The sequence below is a fragment of the Eubalaena glacialis genome, chromosome 3 (assembly GCF_028564815.1).
Source record: "Eubalaena glacialis isolate mEubGla1 chromosome 3, mEubGla1.1.hap2.+ XY, whole genome shotgun sequence".
Classification (NCBI taxonomy): Eukaryota; Metazoa; Chordata; class Mammalia; order Artiodactyla; family Balaenidae; genus Eubalaena; species Eubalaena glacialis.
Genome location: NC_083718.1, coordinates 106,635,805 through 106,653,524, shown reverse-complemented (window position 1 = coordinate 106,653,524; position 17,720 = coordinate 106,635,805). Strand labels below are relative to the sequence as shown.

Below are 17,720 nucleotides of genomic sequence, written 5' to 3'. Positions count from 1 at the left end.
AAATTCCAGTGCAACCGTTTATCAGCTGTACTTCCACTAGCAGGTAACTTTTAGAAACTTAAATTCTTCCTCTGTTTAGTGGATCTATTACCGTCCCCAGTGCCCAGGGCTGTGGTGAGGGCTGAGCGAGCTGGTGAACGGAGAGCACACGGCTCCCTCCACGCGCCGCTCCCTCCACCGGCTGCCTCTGCCGCGCGCCGCCCGCTTCCCTCAGAGCTTCCCTCCGCGGGCGCCGACTGCCCAGCGGCTGAGCGGGCGGGGCGCGTCACGTGGGCGGGGCGGGCTGGTCGACCGATCGCACGATGTGACGCGCCGCCGGAGGCAGGCCGGGCCCTCAAGATGGCGGCGGGCGCCCCGAGCGGCTCGGCCCGGCAGTAGTGGCGGGACGGCACTCGCCGGTGGGGCCGGCCGCCCCGGGAGTGGCTGCAGCAACGCCAAGAATCGAGGATGGTAAAATGACCCAGGGGAAGAAGAAGAAACGGGCCGCGAACCGCAGTATCATGCTGGCCAAGAAGATCATCATTAAGGACGGAGGCACGGTGAGCTGGGGTACCGCGCCGGGAGGGTCTTTCGGGGCCCGGATCTCTTTCTGCCCCCACCCGCGACTGCCCCCGCCCTCCCTCACCCCGCCCGCGGTGCCGGTGTCTCGGGCTCCCGGGCCCCCAGTGCCTCTGCTCCAGGGGCTTTCCTCCCTCGCCCCGGCCTGCGGCCTCCGGGGCCTGTCCTCTCGAATGGAGAAGCCGCCCGCCTCTCCCGCACCTGCCACCCTTTGGCCGCCCCTGGAGGCCCTGCGGCCTTGAGCCCACGAGCGCCTCAGCCGCGGGGAGGAATCGACGCCGGGCTCCGCTGCCGGCCGGGCCGCCGGGGCGGAGCTGGTTCCGCCGTCCCCTTCGCCTCCGCAGCCTCGCCTGCGCCGTCCAGGCCCCGCGAGGCCGTGGTCGCGCTCTGGAAGCGGCCGGGAGCAATCCCTGCCCTCCCATATGCTGCTAACCGGGTGGCATCTGGCGCGGCGACCCCGCTGGGGCCCCGTAGTGCGCTCGCTCCCTTCTTCCGCGGCGTTCTGGGTCAGTGCTCCTGCTCTTGGCTGCTTCCAGTACGGTAAACACTGTCAGAAGGTGGGCTTTGCTCCTCGCTTCCCGCAGTCAGGAGCGCGACGGAGGACACCTGGGGCCTAGGCTTCAATCTGCTAGTTTTCAGAGAAGAGTCATCACCCTGTTGTTTTAAAATCACCTGGTGTATTTTAAAACAAAAAATACTAGGTAGAGTTGATCATGGCCTGAGGATTGGAAGACCTTTGAAAGGAAGACAGATTGAGGGCGAGAAAAAAATTTTTGCTTTTTAGAAACAGTTGTCATCACAGTCAACTTTATGCGTTGTGCTGTTAACCGGCAGGGGACGTAGGCCTTTTAATTGACAGTAACTCGCCTATACTTTTTTTTAGCTGAAAATTCTCCGTTGCTACACTCTCTGGTCTTTGTTGCATTCTTTGATATCACGTTCCGAAACAGAATGCAAAGGTGAAATACATACTTAACTTTTCCGAGAAATGTGCAGAAAGGGTTCCTTTTTTGCATATTTGCTTGTGTTTTGTTGGAGCCCTCAGCTACTAGCACAGTGCTAAATATGTAATCAGGTCGTCATTGAGGATTTGCTAAATTCATTTGCAATCAGAGACAACTTTCTTTTGACATTTCAGAATACGGCCCAGTTAGTTATGCTAAAATTTAGAAAGCTTGGGACATATGTAGCAATTTCAGAATATACTTTTAGTTAACTATCAAATCTGTAGATGTCATAGCTTTGACATTTGGTGAAAAAAGAAACTTTGAAATTCAAGTCTTCAGATCTTTTTGTTGTATTTAATTTATTATTATTTAATTAAAACATTATTTTGATTAAGTCAGTTATGAATTGTCATGGCTCTTTTGACCAAGTTGGTTAGAACTACTATGTGGGGAGAGAAATAGCTTGAAAGAATACTGGTTGCCTTTGTCAATCATAGGGATTTGATATTTTAAGTTCATCTACAATCTACAAAATAGAAGCATCGAAGAATTGTATTTTGTAAAAGCAAGTGATATTTAAGATTAGTATTTTTTTTTTTAATGAATTTATTTATTTATTTATTTATTTATTTTTGGCTGCATTGGGTCTTCATTGCAGCGCTCGGGCTTTCTCTAGTTGTGGCGAGCGGGGGCTACTGTTCCGTTGCGGTGCGCGGGCTTCTCATTGCATGGCTTCTCTTGTTGCAGAGCACGGGCTCTAGGCGCGCAGGCTTCAGTAGTTGTGGCACGCAGGCTCAGTAGTTGTGGCTCGCAGGCTCTAGAGCGCAGGCTCAGTAGCTGTGGCGCACGGGCTTAGTTGCTCCGTGGCATGTGAGATCTTCCCGGACCAGGGCTCGAACCCATGTTTCCTGCATTGTCAGGCGGATTCTTAACCACTGCGCCACCAGGGAAGCCCCTAGTATATATATATATATATTTTTTTTTATAAAAGATAAGAATGAAGCTGTTTTCAAGAAACACACCTTTTACCTTGTAAAGTTCAGTTTTGTTACCTCTGACTTTTTAAATTCGCTTTATAGCAATTAAATCCTGGGCGATTTGGAAGAGGTTATTATTTTTTTTTTATCTTGATATTTACTGAAGTTGTAGTGAATTCATAGCTTGCTTTTGGACACAAAATGCAGTTTTTACCCCATCATAAAATAAATGGAAGCTTCTTTTGAGGGATGTGGGCATGGGGGTATTATCATTTATCATCTTTGTACACTTATGCTGAACTTTCCATTCTAAGAGCACTGGACACCTCTTTAGAATAGGTACTTTGTTTATGCATCTTTTAATTCTACAGGGCCTACTATGAGAATTTAAAGTGATAAAAACACATTTAAAGTGATTTTTAAAAATGTGTCTAGTAGCACATTCTTAAGATGATTTTTTAGTGTAATTTTATTTATTCCTATATATAATCAGGAGATATTTATATTTCTAGAAGTGCCAAGGTAATTTTTTGCAGTATTTGTATTTTAATCTACTCTAGCTGTAAGTGAAAATATGTGGAATTATTATAGTCATAAAAATAGTTTTAAAATGACATTTACTTCTCTGCCTCTCTACTTAAAATTTGTCAGACTACTGTTATGAACATCCAGGTGTCTGAGGCTATATGGTCACACATGACAAGCTCTGAACAGTATTTCACATCCCTGGCCAATGGTACTGACCTGATCCCCTTCCATTTTCTTCCTAGTGTTCAACAGTGTTAAGATTATTTTGCTTTGTCCTTCTGCTAATGGCATCTTTGTAAACTTGATCAGCCAGTTGTAATATTCATAAACAAAATTAGTAATGAGCTGTTAATTTGTCAAAAACTTAGCACATACTTATTGTAGTTTTTAACAGTTTTGAAGAAGTGAACCCTTCTAAGCAAACCAGGTTAATCATAAGTAACTAAATGTTTTTTTCTTGAAATTGTATTTCAGTTGGCGCTGAAGCCAGGGTAAGGCTGACTATTATGTTGTTCATTTGAGTAGTACACAATTAAGATAAATTACATGAAGGTGTGTGATTCTGTATCAGGAGTTCTTAACTTGGGTCTGTTCACCCTGAAGTTGTTTGCAAAATTTTCTTTGACTACACATTTTTCTAGGGAGATTCCACAAAAGGATCCATACTTCCTGAAAGTTTAAGAACAGTTGTTCTATATGAAAACAACATAAGTAACTAAAGAATAGTTTCACAGGTTAAATTCAATAAATATTTACTTAATCATCTACTTATACCATTTTACTGATGAAAGTGACTGTGACATTATTGGTGATTTTGCTTTTTGAAGCATCTGCACATAGGATTACAGTGTTTAATTATGTTTTAATGTATGTAACATTTTGCTACATCTCTTATGCATTGCAGACCATTTAGGACAGTTGAATTGAAAGTGCATTCTGACATTTTAGAATACTTCGGGATTTGTTGTTAAATCATTACCATGTATTAGCAGATAGTTTATAAGTATTCTTGGTAGAGGCTAAGAGCCAAAGAATTATTTACGTGAGTTATTTGTATTATCAAAGATAGAATTTTCCTTATGATTTTTTAAAGTTTTCTTTGTTTTGTATTGTGATCTTTATTGTTTTGTGAATACAGTTGTGGGTCTGCATCTCTGACAAAGTGAAAAATGTCCATTTTTTTCACAAGTGAATTGGTAAAATGACTTTAAAAATTAGATAGAAAGCAAGGCATATGTGTATTGCTTTATTGGAAGTACCTGAAAAAAGTAAAATTGACATTTCAGATATGCCCAGAGATGCAGAGCACCAGATATTTATTCCTGATATCTCTGATTTTAATCACAATAAATAGGAGTCAAAAATCATTTCAAAAGTCTGGACCTAAGCTCTGATCATTTGCACTCTTTACCTGCTAGGATGGCTGAAGGACTTGCAGAATAGCTCTTTGTAGCCCCCAGAGAGCAGCCTCTGGTTCCTAGAGTGCAAGCCATGAAGAGGGCCACGGTGCCTTTCAAAAAGCAGCTGTTCTTTGAAATCAGTAGTGCATGCCTAGAAACATCAGGATGTATATATGTCCTTGGCAAGCTTGTGGCAGGCAGAACCATGAATGACTTACCTCCTTACCTCCTTGAGTCAACATTTGCTTTAGGTTAGTGTTTGAGGGTAAATTAGTAAACAGTTTTCTCAGATTTTATTTCCAGTTTGTCTTACTATAGTTTGAAGACCTGCTTTCCAATATCATCTGTGGAAATTCACTTATACTTGAAGTGTTGAAGTTAAGTAAAAAGAATAGCTTTTCTCAAGTATCATTCTGACAGGTATATATGATTTAAATTTTTCAGTTATTTAAAAGCTTGAGTTGTCTTTTGGCATTATTTTGAATTAGAAGTGTCAGTTAAAGTAACAGTTGACCATTTCAGCCAGGGTGCATCAAGATCCCTGAAATGGGTTTGTTTCTTTCAGAGCCAGATATAGTAGCTTATTCTTAATAATAGGTCTACTTTCTCAATAGTGTATAAATACAGTTATGAATTCTACCACAGGAGATACTTCTTAGGGAGTCTTTTTAAAACAAGAGGTGGTCTATATTTTATCATTTAGCTCTATAAATTGAGTAATTAGAGATTACCCTAAGACCGGTCTTGAGCTTAGGCTCCATCTTAGACATTGGTGACAGTTTGAGTTTTGTGTTGATGGGGGTTTTTTAATTTTTAATTTTATTTTACCTTTTTAGTGAGTTTAGTTTGTAGTCATTTGAACTGTGTAACCCATTCGGTGTTCATGGGGATAAGCACTTAATGTAATGATGACTTGATTTAACAGCCAGCCACATATTTTCCCCTCAAGAATGGAGAGGGATGCAATAGATTGTCATGTTACTTATCTTTTCAAAGTTTACCTCAAAGCAGTACAATCTCAAGCTGTAAACCTTTTTTATTTTTTTAAGAGTAAAACTTGATCTCACTACACTCTTGTTGAATATTTATAGGAAGTGTATTTCATTCTGTGTAGGGGCAATCTAACCACTACCTCTTCACTTCTGTGATATACAAATACTGAATATCTCTTTTAAATTGATCCATAATGTATCCATAAAATAATTCTGAAGTCTCGCTGCAAATTAAGCCAAAGTGACTTAATTAGTATAATGGTGTCTCTACATGTTTATGGTGATTCATACTTTCAGGATATAAAGGATCAGTTTTCTTTTTGTTCACAAATGTAGTAAACCTTGCCTTGCCTGATTAAAGTCATAGAAAATAAGAAAACACCAGCTGACTTTGTGAGAGAGGAAACATGATACCAAATACTAGCAGTAAAGCCTTATTTCCTCCAGTTATTCCATAATGTGTCAGGATCCCAGGAAAGCAGCTCTGTAGTTATTCTCTGTAGAAATTTTTGTTTTAGTGTTCTTCCATGAAAAGCTCCAGGTCTTAGATGTCTATAATTAAGAATCTTTGTCTTTTTTTGTGCAAGACTTTTACATTAAATTATTTTAGTAAACTTAGTTATATATTGTTCAGAGAAAATTCAGTGTTTCTTTCTGAAGATTTATTTTATCCTCATTCTCGATTGATAACTTGTCAGTATTAAATTCTAAGTTCAAAATTATTCTCCTTCATACCTTATTTTTTGTTGTTGTGTTTTTTATTTCCCCAACTTTTATTTTGAGAATTTTCAGAACTACAGAAAAGTTGAAAGAATAGCATAATGAATATCTATTTGCCCATCCCATAGATTTGTGATTCACCAATTGTTAACATTTTGCCACATTTGTTTTTCCTTTCTCTCTATATATTTTTTCATTTTTTCCTGAACCATTTGAGTTAGTAGTAGACATCATGACACTTTATCCCTAAAACATTCAGGATGCATCACCTAAGAATAAGGATATTTTCCCACATAACCACAATATAATCACTATATTCAGAAAATTTAACACTGATACAATAATATTGTGTAATGTATAGGCCAGTCACATTTCCCCAATTTTCCCAATAACGTCCTTTATAGTCTTTTTTTGGATGCAGAATTTAATTATTACATTTAGTTGCCATGTCTCTTCTGTCTAGAATAGCTTTTTGTTTATTTTTGATAATATTGACATTTTTAATAGTCTAAGCCTTTGTTTTGAAGAATGATCCTCAGTTTGGCTTATTCTCATGGTTTCCTCACATGATAACATTCTATTTAATAAATAGGATTATAATGGCATTATAATGCCCAGTTACTGGTGGAATTACTTCTTTCTCCTGGCCAACAACCCATATAAGTCCCTGATTCATTGATAGGAATATAACATGTTATTAAAATCCATATTCCCCACAATAACTGCTGAATTCATAAACTCATATTGATTGGACAATCATAGATGTGGAATTTGAGAGTTAGATGAGGATTTAGGTAAGAAATTAATAGTTTACCCCTAACTGCTAAGAGAGGTAAAGTGACTTACTTAAGTCATTTAACAGCTACTGACTCTCATGATAAGGGTTATCAGTCACTCCATGAGCATGAAATACCCTTTCTATACTAGGCATTGAGCTATGCATTGAGATACTAAGATGGTTAAGATTGGATCCCTACTCTTAAGTAACAGTCTGTGGTAATATGTGCAGTGTAACCACTGCAACCAGTGTAGCTCCAGACTTGGGTGGGCTTTGCAGTTGCCTGGATTGACTGATTCGTCTCTTGTGTGCTGTATTGGACTGTAAAATGGAGATAATAGTATCTAACTTGAAAGGTTAGAAGGGGTAAATAAGATTATGAATGTAAATCATTCTAAGTCTTTAGTGATTTTTTTATTATTTTAATCTCATGTATGTGTACAGTAAACCCATATGATAGATGGTACAGTAGCAGACAGTAAGAGTATAGAGGAGGGAGTTAATAGGGGAAGTTGCAAATTTAATTAATGAATATATTGTCCTTTTAACAATATTTAAATACAGTAACCATATACTGAATGCCTAAAGTGATAGGCAGAGGAGACTTACAGAGTAATTCATTTCAGTTCTGCAAACACTTTTGTGCCATGCATGTACCACATGCTCCAAATTGTAGAAGAATAAAGCATAGGGCCTGCCTCAGAGAGCGTGAGCTTGAAAAAGGTAAGTTTAAGTTAAATAAAATGAAATAGGTACTTTACAAAACAAAATATAACTTTGTAAAAGTTATCTAGTGTTATAAAATAGAAGAATAAATAAGTAGATTTTTAAAAGGCTTAGCCAAAAGCCTAGATGATGAAACCACATATGTTACCAATGGAAAGTATGCTTTGGGAAATGGAATTAGATTGGAGGGTGGAGGTGGGGTTAAAGGAGATTGTCCCCGAGTTCTGAGGTTGAAGTTAGAGGTGACTGCCATGCAATCATCTCTCATGCCTCCATAAGAGGGAAATTGCTCAGCTGAATGGACTTTTGGTATAGTAATTATTACGCTTTTAGGCGGAATATCTTGGCATTTGGGGTTGGGTACGTGTTAGTTTATGTTCAAATTTGTCTCCTTCAGAATTTTTCACGTTGTACCTCTTAATTCTTTTGAGAATCTTCAAATGTCATATGTTGATATCTCATTATGCTGAACTTTCTACTCTTGCTGTTGTAAACCACGCACTGGTCAAATATTTGCCCCCTACCTGTCTGTTAACCCTCTTCCCTTAGTCTTTCTGCTGAGGCCATGACCCTTGTATTCTTCCCGATTTGTCCTGGAATTTTGATTATGGATCGGTATTCCGTTAAAACTTACATCAAAAGTCCTGCCTAGAAGTTTCTGTAATTCCAGATTAGTAAAATATTTTAAAAATTTGTCAGTTTTATTAAGATCTTGTATTACTTTTGAATTCATTTAAAACAGGATAGATGACTATGGATATAATACAACTCTCAAAATTACCAGTACCTTAGGGCAAGCAACTATCTCTCCCCCTGCCCTGCCTTAACACACACACACACACACACACACACACACACACACACACACACTTTTTCCCCCCAACTCTGGGAAATATGAGAGAATGGCTTAAGAGGGACAAGCATATGCAACTACCTATCTTTTACATAGTTTTTCTCTTAGATAAGTAAAACATTTTCCTCTTATTTATTTATTTTTTAAAATTTATTTTATTTTATTTTTATTTTTTATTTTTATTTTTTTAATAGATCTTTATTGGAGTATAATTGCTTCACAATACTGTGTTAGTTTCTGTTGCACAACAGAGCGACTCAGGCATATGCATACACATGTCCCCATATCCCCTTCCTCTTGAGCCTCCCTCCCATCCTCCCTATCCCACCCCGTAGGTCATCGCAGAGCACCGAGCCAATCTCCCTGTGCTATGCTGCTGCTTCCCACCAGCCAACTATTTTACATTCAGTAGTGTATATATGTTGATGCTACTCTCACTTCGCCCCAGCTTTGCCCTCCCACCCCATTTCCTCAAGTCCATTTTCTGTGTCTACCTCTTTATTCCTGCCCTGCAACTAGGTTCATCAGTATCTTTTTTTTTTTAGATTCCATATATATGCGTTAGCATACAGTATTTGTTTTTCTGACTTATTTCATTCTGTATGACAGACTCTAGGTCCATCCACCTCACTACAAATAACTTAATTTCATTTCTTTTTATGGCTGAGAAATATTCCATTGTGTATATGTGCCACATCTTCTTTATCCATTCATCTATCAGTGGACATTTAGGTTGATTCCATGTCCTGGCTATTGTAAATAGAGCTGTAGTGAACATTATGGTACATGTCTCTTTTTGAATTATGGTTTTCTCAGGGTACATGCTCAGTAGTGGGATTGCTGGGTCATATGGTAGTTCTATTTTTAGCTTTTTAAGGAACCTCCATACTATTTTCCATAGTGGTTGTATCAATTTACATTCCCACCAACAGTGCAGGAAGGTTCCCTTTTCACCACACCCTTTCCAGCATTTATTGTTTCTAGATTTTTTGATAATGGCCATTCTGATTGACGTGAGGTGATTATTTTATTTTATTTTAATTTATTTTATTATTTTTGGTTGTGTTGGGTCTCTGCTGCTGCGCGCGGGCTTCCTCTAGTTGCAGTGAGCGGGGGCTACTCTTCATTGCGGTGCGCGGGCTCCTCATTGCGGTGGCCTCTCCTGTTATGGAGCACGGGCTCCAGGAGCGCGGGCTTCCATAGTTGTGGCTCACGGGCTGTAGAGCGCAGGCTCAGTAGCTGTGGCTCACGGGCTCCAGAGCGCAGGCTCAGCAGCCGTGGCGCAGGGGCTTAGTTGCTCCGCGGCATGTGGGATCTAACTGGCCCAGGGCTCGAACCCGTGTCCCCTGCATTGGCAGGCGGATTCACAACCACTGCGCCACCAGGGAAGCCCCTCCTCTTATTTAAAGTACAGTCATGACTATTAGAAAAGATTCAGAAAATTCAGAACAACATAATAAACAATTTTATGTCACTTAAAATCACTATCTAATATAACCATTGTTAACATTGAGGTGAGTTTTTATTTTGTTCTTCATAGTTGAAATTACACATACAATTTTATATCCTCCTTTGATCTTTTAAATTTAACATTGCCATAAACATTTTTACTTGTCATTAAAGATTATCAATAAACAGTTTTTGGCTGCATATTATTCTGTCTAATTTATATACCATGATTTGATTATAGGATATGTAACTAAAGGTTGAACATTTAGATTTCCATATTTACTACTATAAATGATGCTGCTGTGAACATCTTTGTGGTGGAGCTTTTACTGAATGTTTGGTTATTTCCATGATAGAATGTTATGAGCTATTTTTTAAATTATCTGTTTATATTCTTTATATTTTTATAGTGTCTTAGTGCTTTTGTATTGGTTTTCATGAATGCTTTACCTAGTTAAGATATTAATCTTTTGCTCTTTCTTGCATAGTTTACTCACTTTGTTTTCTTTAAATTCAGCTAATGCTGTACGTGTTTTTCTCAAACCAGTATGCCTAAAACTAATCTTTTATTCTTTCCCTTTTCTTCACTGTCCAGCTGACCAAGGCAGAAACTGAAATCTTTTCATCTTTGATCTTCTCTACCCTCCTCTGCTACATCTAGTCATCCACTGACTGAGTCCTTATTCTACCTCTTAAATATTTTTTGTATCCATTCACTTTGCTCCATCCCTACTCCCTCTATGTTATTAATACCTTTGCGAAGCTTTCCCAACACTGTCCTTGAATGATTAAGTGTTCTTCACTTAAGCAGCCACTTCCAGGCTTTTGGCCTATGTGTATATTTATACACATTGTTATGTAATTATCATCTTACTTTTTATCAGTATTTCTCAGACAGTTTTCCAAGGAACTCAAGTGTTGGTGAGATACTGTCTCTTATATGACAGAGGATTTCATGGTCAAGTTTGGAAAATAATATCTTCTTGGAGATTCATAATATAAATAATATAATATAAATTATCATGTTAAAGGCCCTGAGAAGTTCTACTTGGCATTTTAATAGGTGCTGAGTATATGTGATGGTGAACAAAACTAGTTTGGAGCTTAACGAAATCCTGTGGACATTTGTTTTTACCTTATCTATTTGGTACTGGGCATTACCCCTTCCTTCCTAAAACTGCTCCTTTGTCATCTCTGACACTGTATTCTCTTGATTCTCCTGATGTTTCTCTGATTGTTCCTTCTTTATCTTCATGGGTTCCTTTTCTTCTGCCCACTGCAGTCGACCCATGAAAAACATGGGTTTGAACTGCCCGGGTCCACTTATACATGGATTTTTTCAATAAATACATACTACAGTACTACATGATCTGCAGTTGGTTGAATCCACAGGTGCAGAACCTGGATATGGAGGGCTGACTGTAAAGTTATACATGGATTTTTGACTGTGTGGGGCTCGGTGCCCCTTAACCCCTGCATTTTTCAAGGGTCAACTGTACTTAAATTTTGGTGTTTCTTGGGGCTCTGTCTCAGCCCACCGCTCTTTTCACACTTCATCTCACCTACTCTGGTGGTTTCAGATATCACATTTGCTGCTGACTAATTGTTTTAATCAGCCCTCAGAGGACAATAGAAATGTTTTAAGTACAAGGGCTATCTTATAGATAGAATCTGAAGTAAATCTGAGCCTCATGGGGGAAAAAGAGCTAGGAAGCTACCAGCTTCCACTAGTAGACAACCAAGCTAAAAACTTGGAAGTCTTCTTGACTCTTCCTCCCACATTTATCAAATTCTTTCAGTTTCAAATCCTAAATTCTTATTTCCGTTCTCTCCCTTCCAGCGTCCATGCCACTCCTCTATGTCATGCCCTCATCACCTCTTGTTTGAACTGATTCTAATAGCCTGCTTCTGCATGCAGTTTGCTCCTGTTACATCCTTTAGGAAATCACCATGATGTATTGAAAAATGCAGGTCTCATCACACCATTCTCTTGCTTAAAACTCTTCAATGGTTTCCTATATCTCTAGACTGAAGATGAAAAACTCCTTACCAAAGCTTAGAGGCTACTTCTCCTGCCTTCCTTTCAGCCTTAAACTGTCATGGCCATTGTCTACTTCGTCTGTCTTTTTTCTCTGATGTGATTGTCCACACTACTTCATTTTCTTGCAGTAACCTTTCCTTGCTTCCTAACTTGTATATGTCTCTTTTACTGCATTTACATATAAGCAGAGGATTATAGTGAGGCCTCTTCCTCTCTACACTGTGAGCTCCTTGAGATCAGGGAGTGTGTCTTACTGGTTTTTTGTAATCCCAGCACCTCTGGTACTCTGAATGTTTGTTGAATGAATGAGGTCTTGTACAAACTCATTCCCAGCCATGGTCCTTCAGCTCTTATGTCTCCCAACCCCTACCCCACCTCTGTTGTCTGATTCCTCAACTGCAAGTTCTCCTACAAAGGGGGTTTTCAGGTACCTGTATTCTGCAGGTTGGGAGAGACATCTATTTTTATAAAATGATGTAGCATCATTTTTAGTGTATAGAGAAATACAAATACTATTAATATTTTGCATATAAGACTACTGAATATATTTTTAAAACTTAAGTATGACATTGTTATATGTATTCATTAAACTTGTCTTTCTGTTATATAAACTTGTTAATGGTGACTGAGTTAATGTTATAGGTCATTTGCTTTTCTATCAATTTAATATTGCCCTTAGAAATATAAACTCCAGCAACTGAAGTAATTCTTAAGATATCTCTAGCAGCAGTATAAAGTTAATTTTGTAATGTCTTTCTTGTGCATATCAAGTCCCAGATCTCTCATATACTACTCGGGACTTTTCTGCTTCTGAACCATGTTGGTGTCTGTTACCATTCTTGCCACATGATTCATTTATGTTTTGGGATCAGTGTAGTAACCTCTTAACTTTCCTTAGTTTTGCCCCCTTTTAATCTATCTGTTACACCTTTGCCGGAATGATCTTTCTTAAAACTTTCATCTGATCACATGAGTCTTACTTAACATCCTTTAGTGGCTCCCCATTGCCTTCAGAATTGAACATAGACTCCTTAGCATGGAAGTTAGCCCTGTGTGCCTCTAGCTCATCTCTCAGTATCTCAGCGTGCAGCCCATGCTCTAGTTGTACTGAACTGTATGAGTCCTGTAATACCTCCTGCTCTCAAGCCTTACCACCTTTGTGCAGGCTGCTTCCTTGACTTCTGCTGTCCTCCTTCCCACTCCTGCTCCTGGCCTACTTCCTTTACATCCTTTCAGCCTTCCTCCTGGAATTCTGATACTCCCCTCCCCACTCTGGATTCTGTGTTCCCATTGCACACTGTGCTTATATAATGTATGTATTTGTTTCCTTGTCTGCCCCCATCACCTTGAGGACAGGGACAGTGAGTGTCCAGATATGTGGCATAGTGCCCAGTACATGCATGTTCTCCATAAATGTTTATCGACTGTTGTCATTGTTAGTTATTCTGGAATGCACCGTTAATGTTTTAAAACTCTGTTTTTGTAGCCTCAAGGAATAGGTTCTCCTAGTGTTTATCATGCGGTTATCGTCATCTTTTTGGAGTTTTTTGCTTGGGGATTATTGACAGCACCCACCTTGGTGGTAAGTAATCTTTTAACTTATTTATCGCTGACTTTAAAATTTCTTTTTCTTCGGTTTCAGGAGGGAAATCAGTTTTGGGAGGGGAAAAAAGGCCCTTTTTCCTTTCCAAGGTTAATTCTCCCACCAATATCATCAGCCCTTTAGTACTGTATTTTACTGGTTTAGTTGTCTTTTCCAACCTTTACTTCTCCCTTACTTTTTAGCAGGGCTTGGGCGGGTGTGGTTCTTCTGGTGAACACTGGACAAGTTTAAGCAGGGCTCAGTCCCCCCTCTGGGTAAGGTGGAAAGGATTCTTATACTGACAAGCTTAGGAAGAATGGTGTCTGTGCCCTGAATCACTCAACATTATTATTTTGAGATTCTTTCTTGCAGTTGCATTTTCCAAATACAAGTTTCTTTTAGTTTAGGCAGAGGATCTAGAGGTAGCCATCTAGAGAGGTCATTCTTTTCATAGCTCTAAGCTGATTTTACTCAAATATTCCCAGGTTTAGAACCTCACAAAAAGACCTCCCTGCCAGACCAAACATCTTAGGTGATAGCTAGTTTTCGCCTGTCGGTTTAGATGAGGGGAATGGAATGAAGGAAGCAGCAATGGTAGACCTCTATGATATCTTGAAAGGTGTAATCAGGATAAATGTACAGCTTTCTAAATCCCAGAAGAACAGATTTTTAAAGAGATATACTTCCTTGTATTTTCATGAGCTTGTTTGTTGATACACAAAAAAGACTTTTATAAAAAGTTTGTTCATAAATAAATTGAATGATCATATATAGATAGATTGAACTAGTCTAATAATCATTATGATTATGACATTTGTAACCACATTATACTGTAATAACCTGATGTCAAGGGCTACTGTGGTGCTGTAATAACTATGTGTTCTCACACCTTTGTATTAGCTTTCTAATATTAGAGTGTGCTTATTTATAATCTACCAATTTAACATATAAATCTGTCTGGTGGATCATTAGTCCTGTGGTTTAAAGTACTTGAGCTTTGTAATAGCAGTTTGTATATATTTATATAATGATGAGTCCAGGCATAGTACTAAGCACTGTAAATACGTTACTTTAAATCCTCAAAACCACTTTATCAATGAGGAATTAGCCTCATAATGATGCCGAAAGCTCAGCCTCTCTGTACACTGGTGCCGAATCAAATCTTGGAGACAGAGTTTTGGGTGAAGTAGAAGAGAATAGCTTTATGGCTTTGCCAGGCAAAGAGGAACACAGCCGGCTCCTGCCCTCTGTGAAACTATGAATATGTGTCCCAACCTGGGAGGATTTGATGAAGAGTTTTATAGCAATAGTTCAAGGGTGGAGTTGCTGATAAGATTAGGGCGGGTATGTGTAGGGCCTGCACTCCTTTAATCTCATCTCAGGTAATCTTGATGAGCTTCTCTGGTTCCTTTAGTCTGGCCTCAGTTGGTCTTCTCTGGTATGGAGAATGCTGACGTCTTCCATTTGTTGGTTTTAATTCTATAAAAGGGCTTAAAGATATTGTTATGTGTGTCCCTTGAGGTGGAACCAGGACCCTGCCCCAAGGCTGCACTATTGTTTCTTGACTGTTCCTCCCTTGACTCTGCATCCCTTCCCTTCCTGGATTAGCAACTGTTCAAATCTGCCCTTTGGAACTCAGGGAAGGTCATGGAGGCTGAACAGAAAGGCTCCCTGTGCCCAGGAGCCCCTACAGGGTCCTCCTCAGTTTCAGTAATACAGATGAGGAAATTAAGGTCTAGAAGAGTTAAGCAACTTGTTACTCTGATAGTAAACTGCAGCTTTGGTTTTAAACCTAGGCTTGTTTTGTTCCCAGTGCTCAGTCTTGGAGAATACTGGTAGCAAGTGGTTCATACCCATGTTTTAGGTAGTTGAGGTTATCTGCAGCCCAACTACTAGCTAAGTAGAGAGATTAAAATATTGGGTAAACTATGAGCAAGCCATCAAAAAAAAGCTTTTTGTGATGATTCCATAATTTGTCATGATTTGAAGTGTGTGTAGCTGTTTTTTAAATTCGTATCTCATTTATATTTTTTAGCTATCTCAACTTTTTGTCTAACTTTGGTATCATTTTTTCTAATCGGACAAAAAGAGATTGTCTTCTTTAAGAACAAGGAAGAAATCCAGTTATTTAGATATAACTGCTTGCTTGTTAGTTCATTTTTCATAGCTATGGGAAAACTGTGTGCTTAGTACGTTCTTAACTATTTTTTGTTAATTAAAAAATGGATAGTACCTTTGATTTTTCTTTTTCTTTTTCTCTTTTCTTTTACTTTTTAAAATACTGAATTGAATTATGGTCAGGAAAATGAAAAGTGCTAATTTGGGACTTAATGAATTATTTTTCTTTTGCCAGCATAAATACATTTCTTAGAATAATTGCTATAACATTGTTGCCAATTATTTTATTTATGGAAAGACTTTTTTCGCCCCATTGTTGTTGTAACAGTTACTCTTAATTCCCATGTTTGTTTTTAATACTTGAATTTTTTAAAATGGTGAAATGATGAGGTGTTACATGGGGCAGTTGTCCATAATATTATCATCATCATAATTCTTTACCTTTTTCAATTTTTCACTTCATTATATTTTTTTAAATCAAGTTTTCTCTCACGAAAAATAAGTTCAAATATTAATGAATGTTAAGCTCAGAGTTTTATTTTTCTGATTCTTTTCTCATCTTTAATGTATACACATTTTTAAAAATAATTGCAGTGTTTGTGCTCTACATTTTTTTGCTTGATGGGGAAAACCTTGGGTGTCAAGTTTTAGGCAAAACAAGGATTGAATTGTAGAGATTAGATGTACCTAAGTGTTGAGATTTGTTATACTCTAGGTACTTCCTGGTGTTTTGGCCTTTGGGCATTGGAACAGCAAGAATCTTTGAAACATCACTGAAAAAGAATTGTGCATGGGAAATCTATATATATACAGTCCTCTCTCTCTATGTTATATATGTTACTTTTTAGTAGTTAGAAACAGTGTGTGCCTGTTGTAGACCATTAAGCAATGTGAAATGTGTAAGAACAGGAAAGTTCTCCTGCAGTCCTACTCATCCCTCCAGGCAACCATCACTTTAGGAGATTTTGGCTTCAGGGTAGGCTTTACCAGCCGCATTAGGACAGATTGGCCAACTGGAGATGAAGGTTTCAGCTGTTAGAATGTGGTATCTATTAATTCAGTGATTTTTTTAAACCAGAGGTGAATATTAGTGATACCTGTTTTTGTTTTTGTTTTTTCCCCCAAATACCTAGGCCTTAACAACCTGTCTGGCTGAAATCAGAGTTTTCAAGGGGGGAGGCTCAGGCATGTGTATTTTTTAGAAGTGATTCTCATATATCTAGTATATATCACTAATTAAGAACCAATATACTAATTCAGTGTGGGCTTTTAAAAAAGGTTTTGCTCATTTTGAGACTTTCTGCTTGCAATTTTTTATTGTTGTTGATTTTATTAGCAGCCCTTTTCTCTTTGTTTTGGACTCCTATACTCCCCCGTGTTGGGGTGTGGGGAAAAGTGAGTTTCGGGGTAGAAGACACCAAGTTGTAGCACTTTGCTCTCTTTTCCAAAAGTCTGTTAACCTTTAAACATTTTATTTCTGTCTTAGGTGTTTTGAAACTGATTATAAATGGTGCCTGCTAGAGAGTCACAGCTCTTAACATTCATTTAAAAAGGGAAAGTGAGGATGTAGATATAATTGAGTTTATTTGCATTTTATGTATCTCTCTCTTCCCATACATAGCTCTCAAAAATTATAAAGTTTAAGCGTTTCAATTTTCAAAGATACTCTTTGAATTAATTCATTTAACAGATAACCAAATTTAAAACATATTAATTATAATAAATGTTTGGTTTTGGATTTATAATAGCCTTCATTTTAAAAAGTAATGTGAAGTTAAAAGAAATTTTTAAAAAATTTCATGTGTTTGCAATTATTTTTGAGTTTTAAGCTTATACAGCTTCCAGAACACTGTTCTAGAATACAGTCAAAGAACAAAGGCTGCGTTCTATGTGGAGGACCTGCCCAGGGGAGGATGGTGAAATCTCCACCAGCAAGGGGATTTACGTTAATTACACAGAAGAATTTTATACTGACATTTTTAAGGACAGTAATCTAACACTTTGAGAGGTTGTGACTATATGGTTGGTTCATAGTGGGTGTTCAGTCAGTG

At 38.4% G+C, this 17,720-nt stretch overlaps 1 protein-coding gene across 2 annotated transcripts in view; it reads left to right on the top strand.

Moving 5' to 3' along the window:
• The first annotated feature begins 325 nt into the window (after positions 1-325).
• The window catches only part of MFSD14A (major facilitator superfamily domain containing 14A), a 38,391-nt gene continuing 20,996 nt past the window's right edge, over positions 326-17,720 (top strand). Inside the window, exons 1-2 of one of the 2 annotated variants that reach the window (XM_061183802.1) lie at positions 326-539; positions 13,456-13,551. In XM_061183802.1, coding sequence (XP_061039785.1) covers positions 456-539; positions 13,456-13,551 — 180 coding nt within the window. In that variant the 5' untranslated portion in view covers positions 326-455. The remainder of the gene's footprint in view (positions 540-13,455; positions 13,552-17,720) is intronic. The other variant, XM_061183803.1, reaches the window with a different exon arrangement.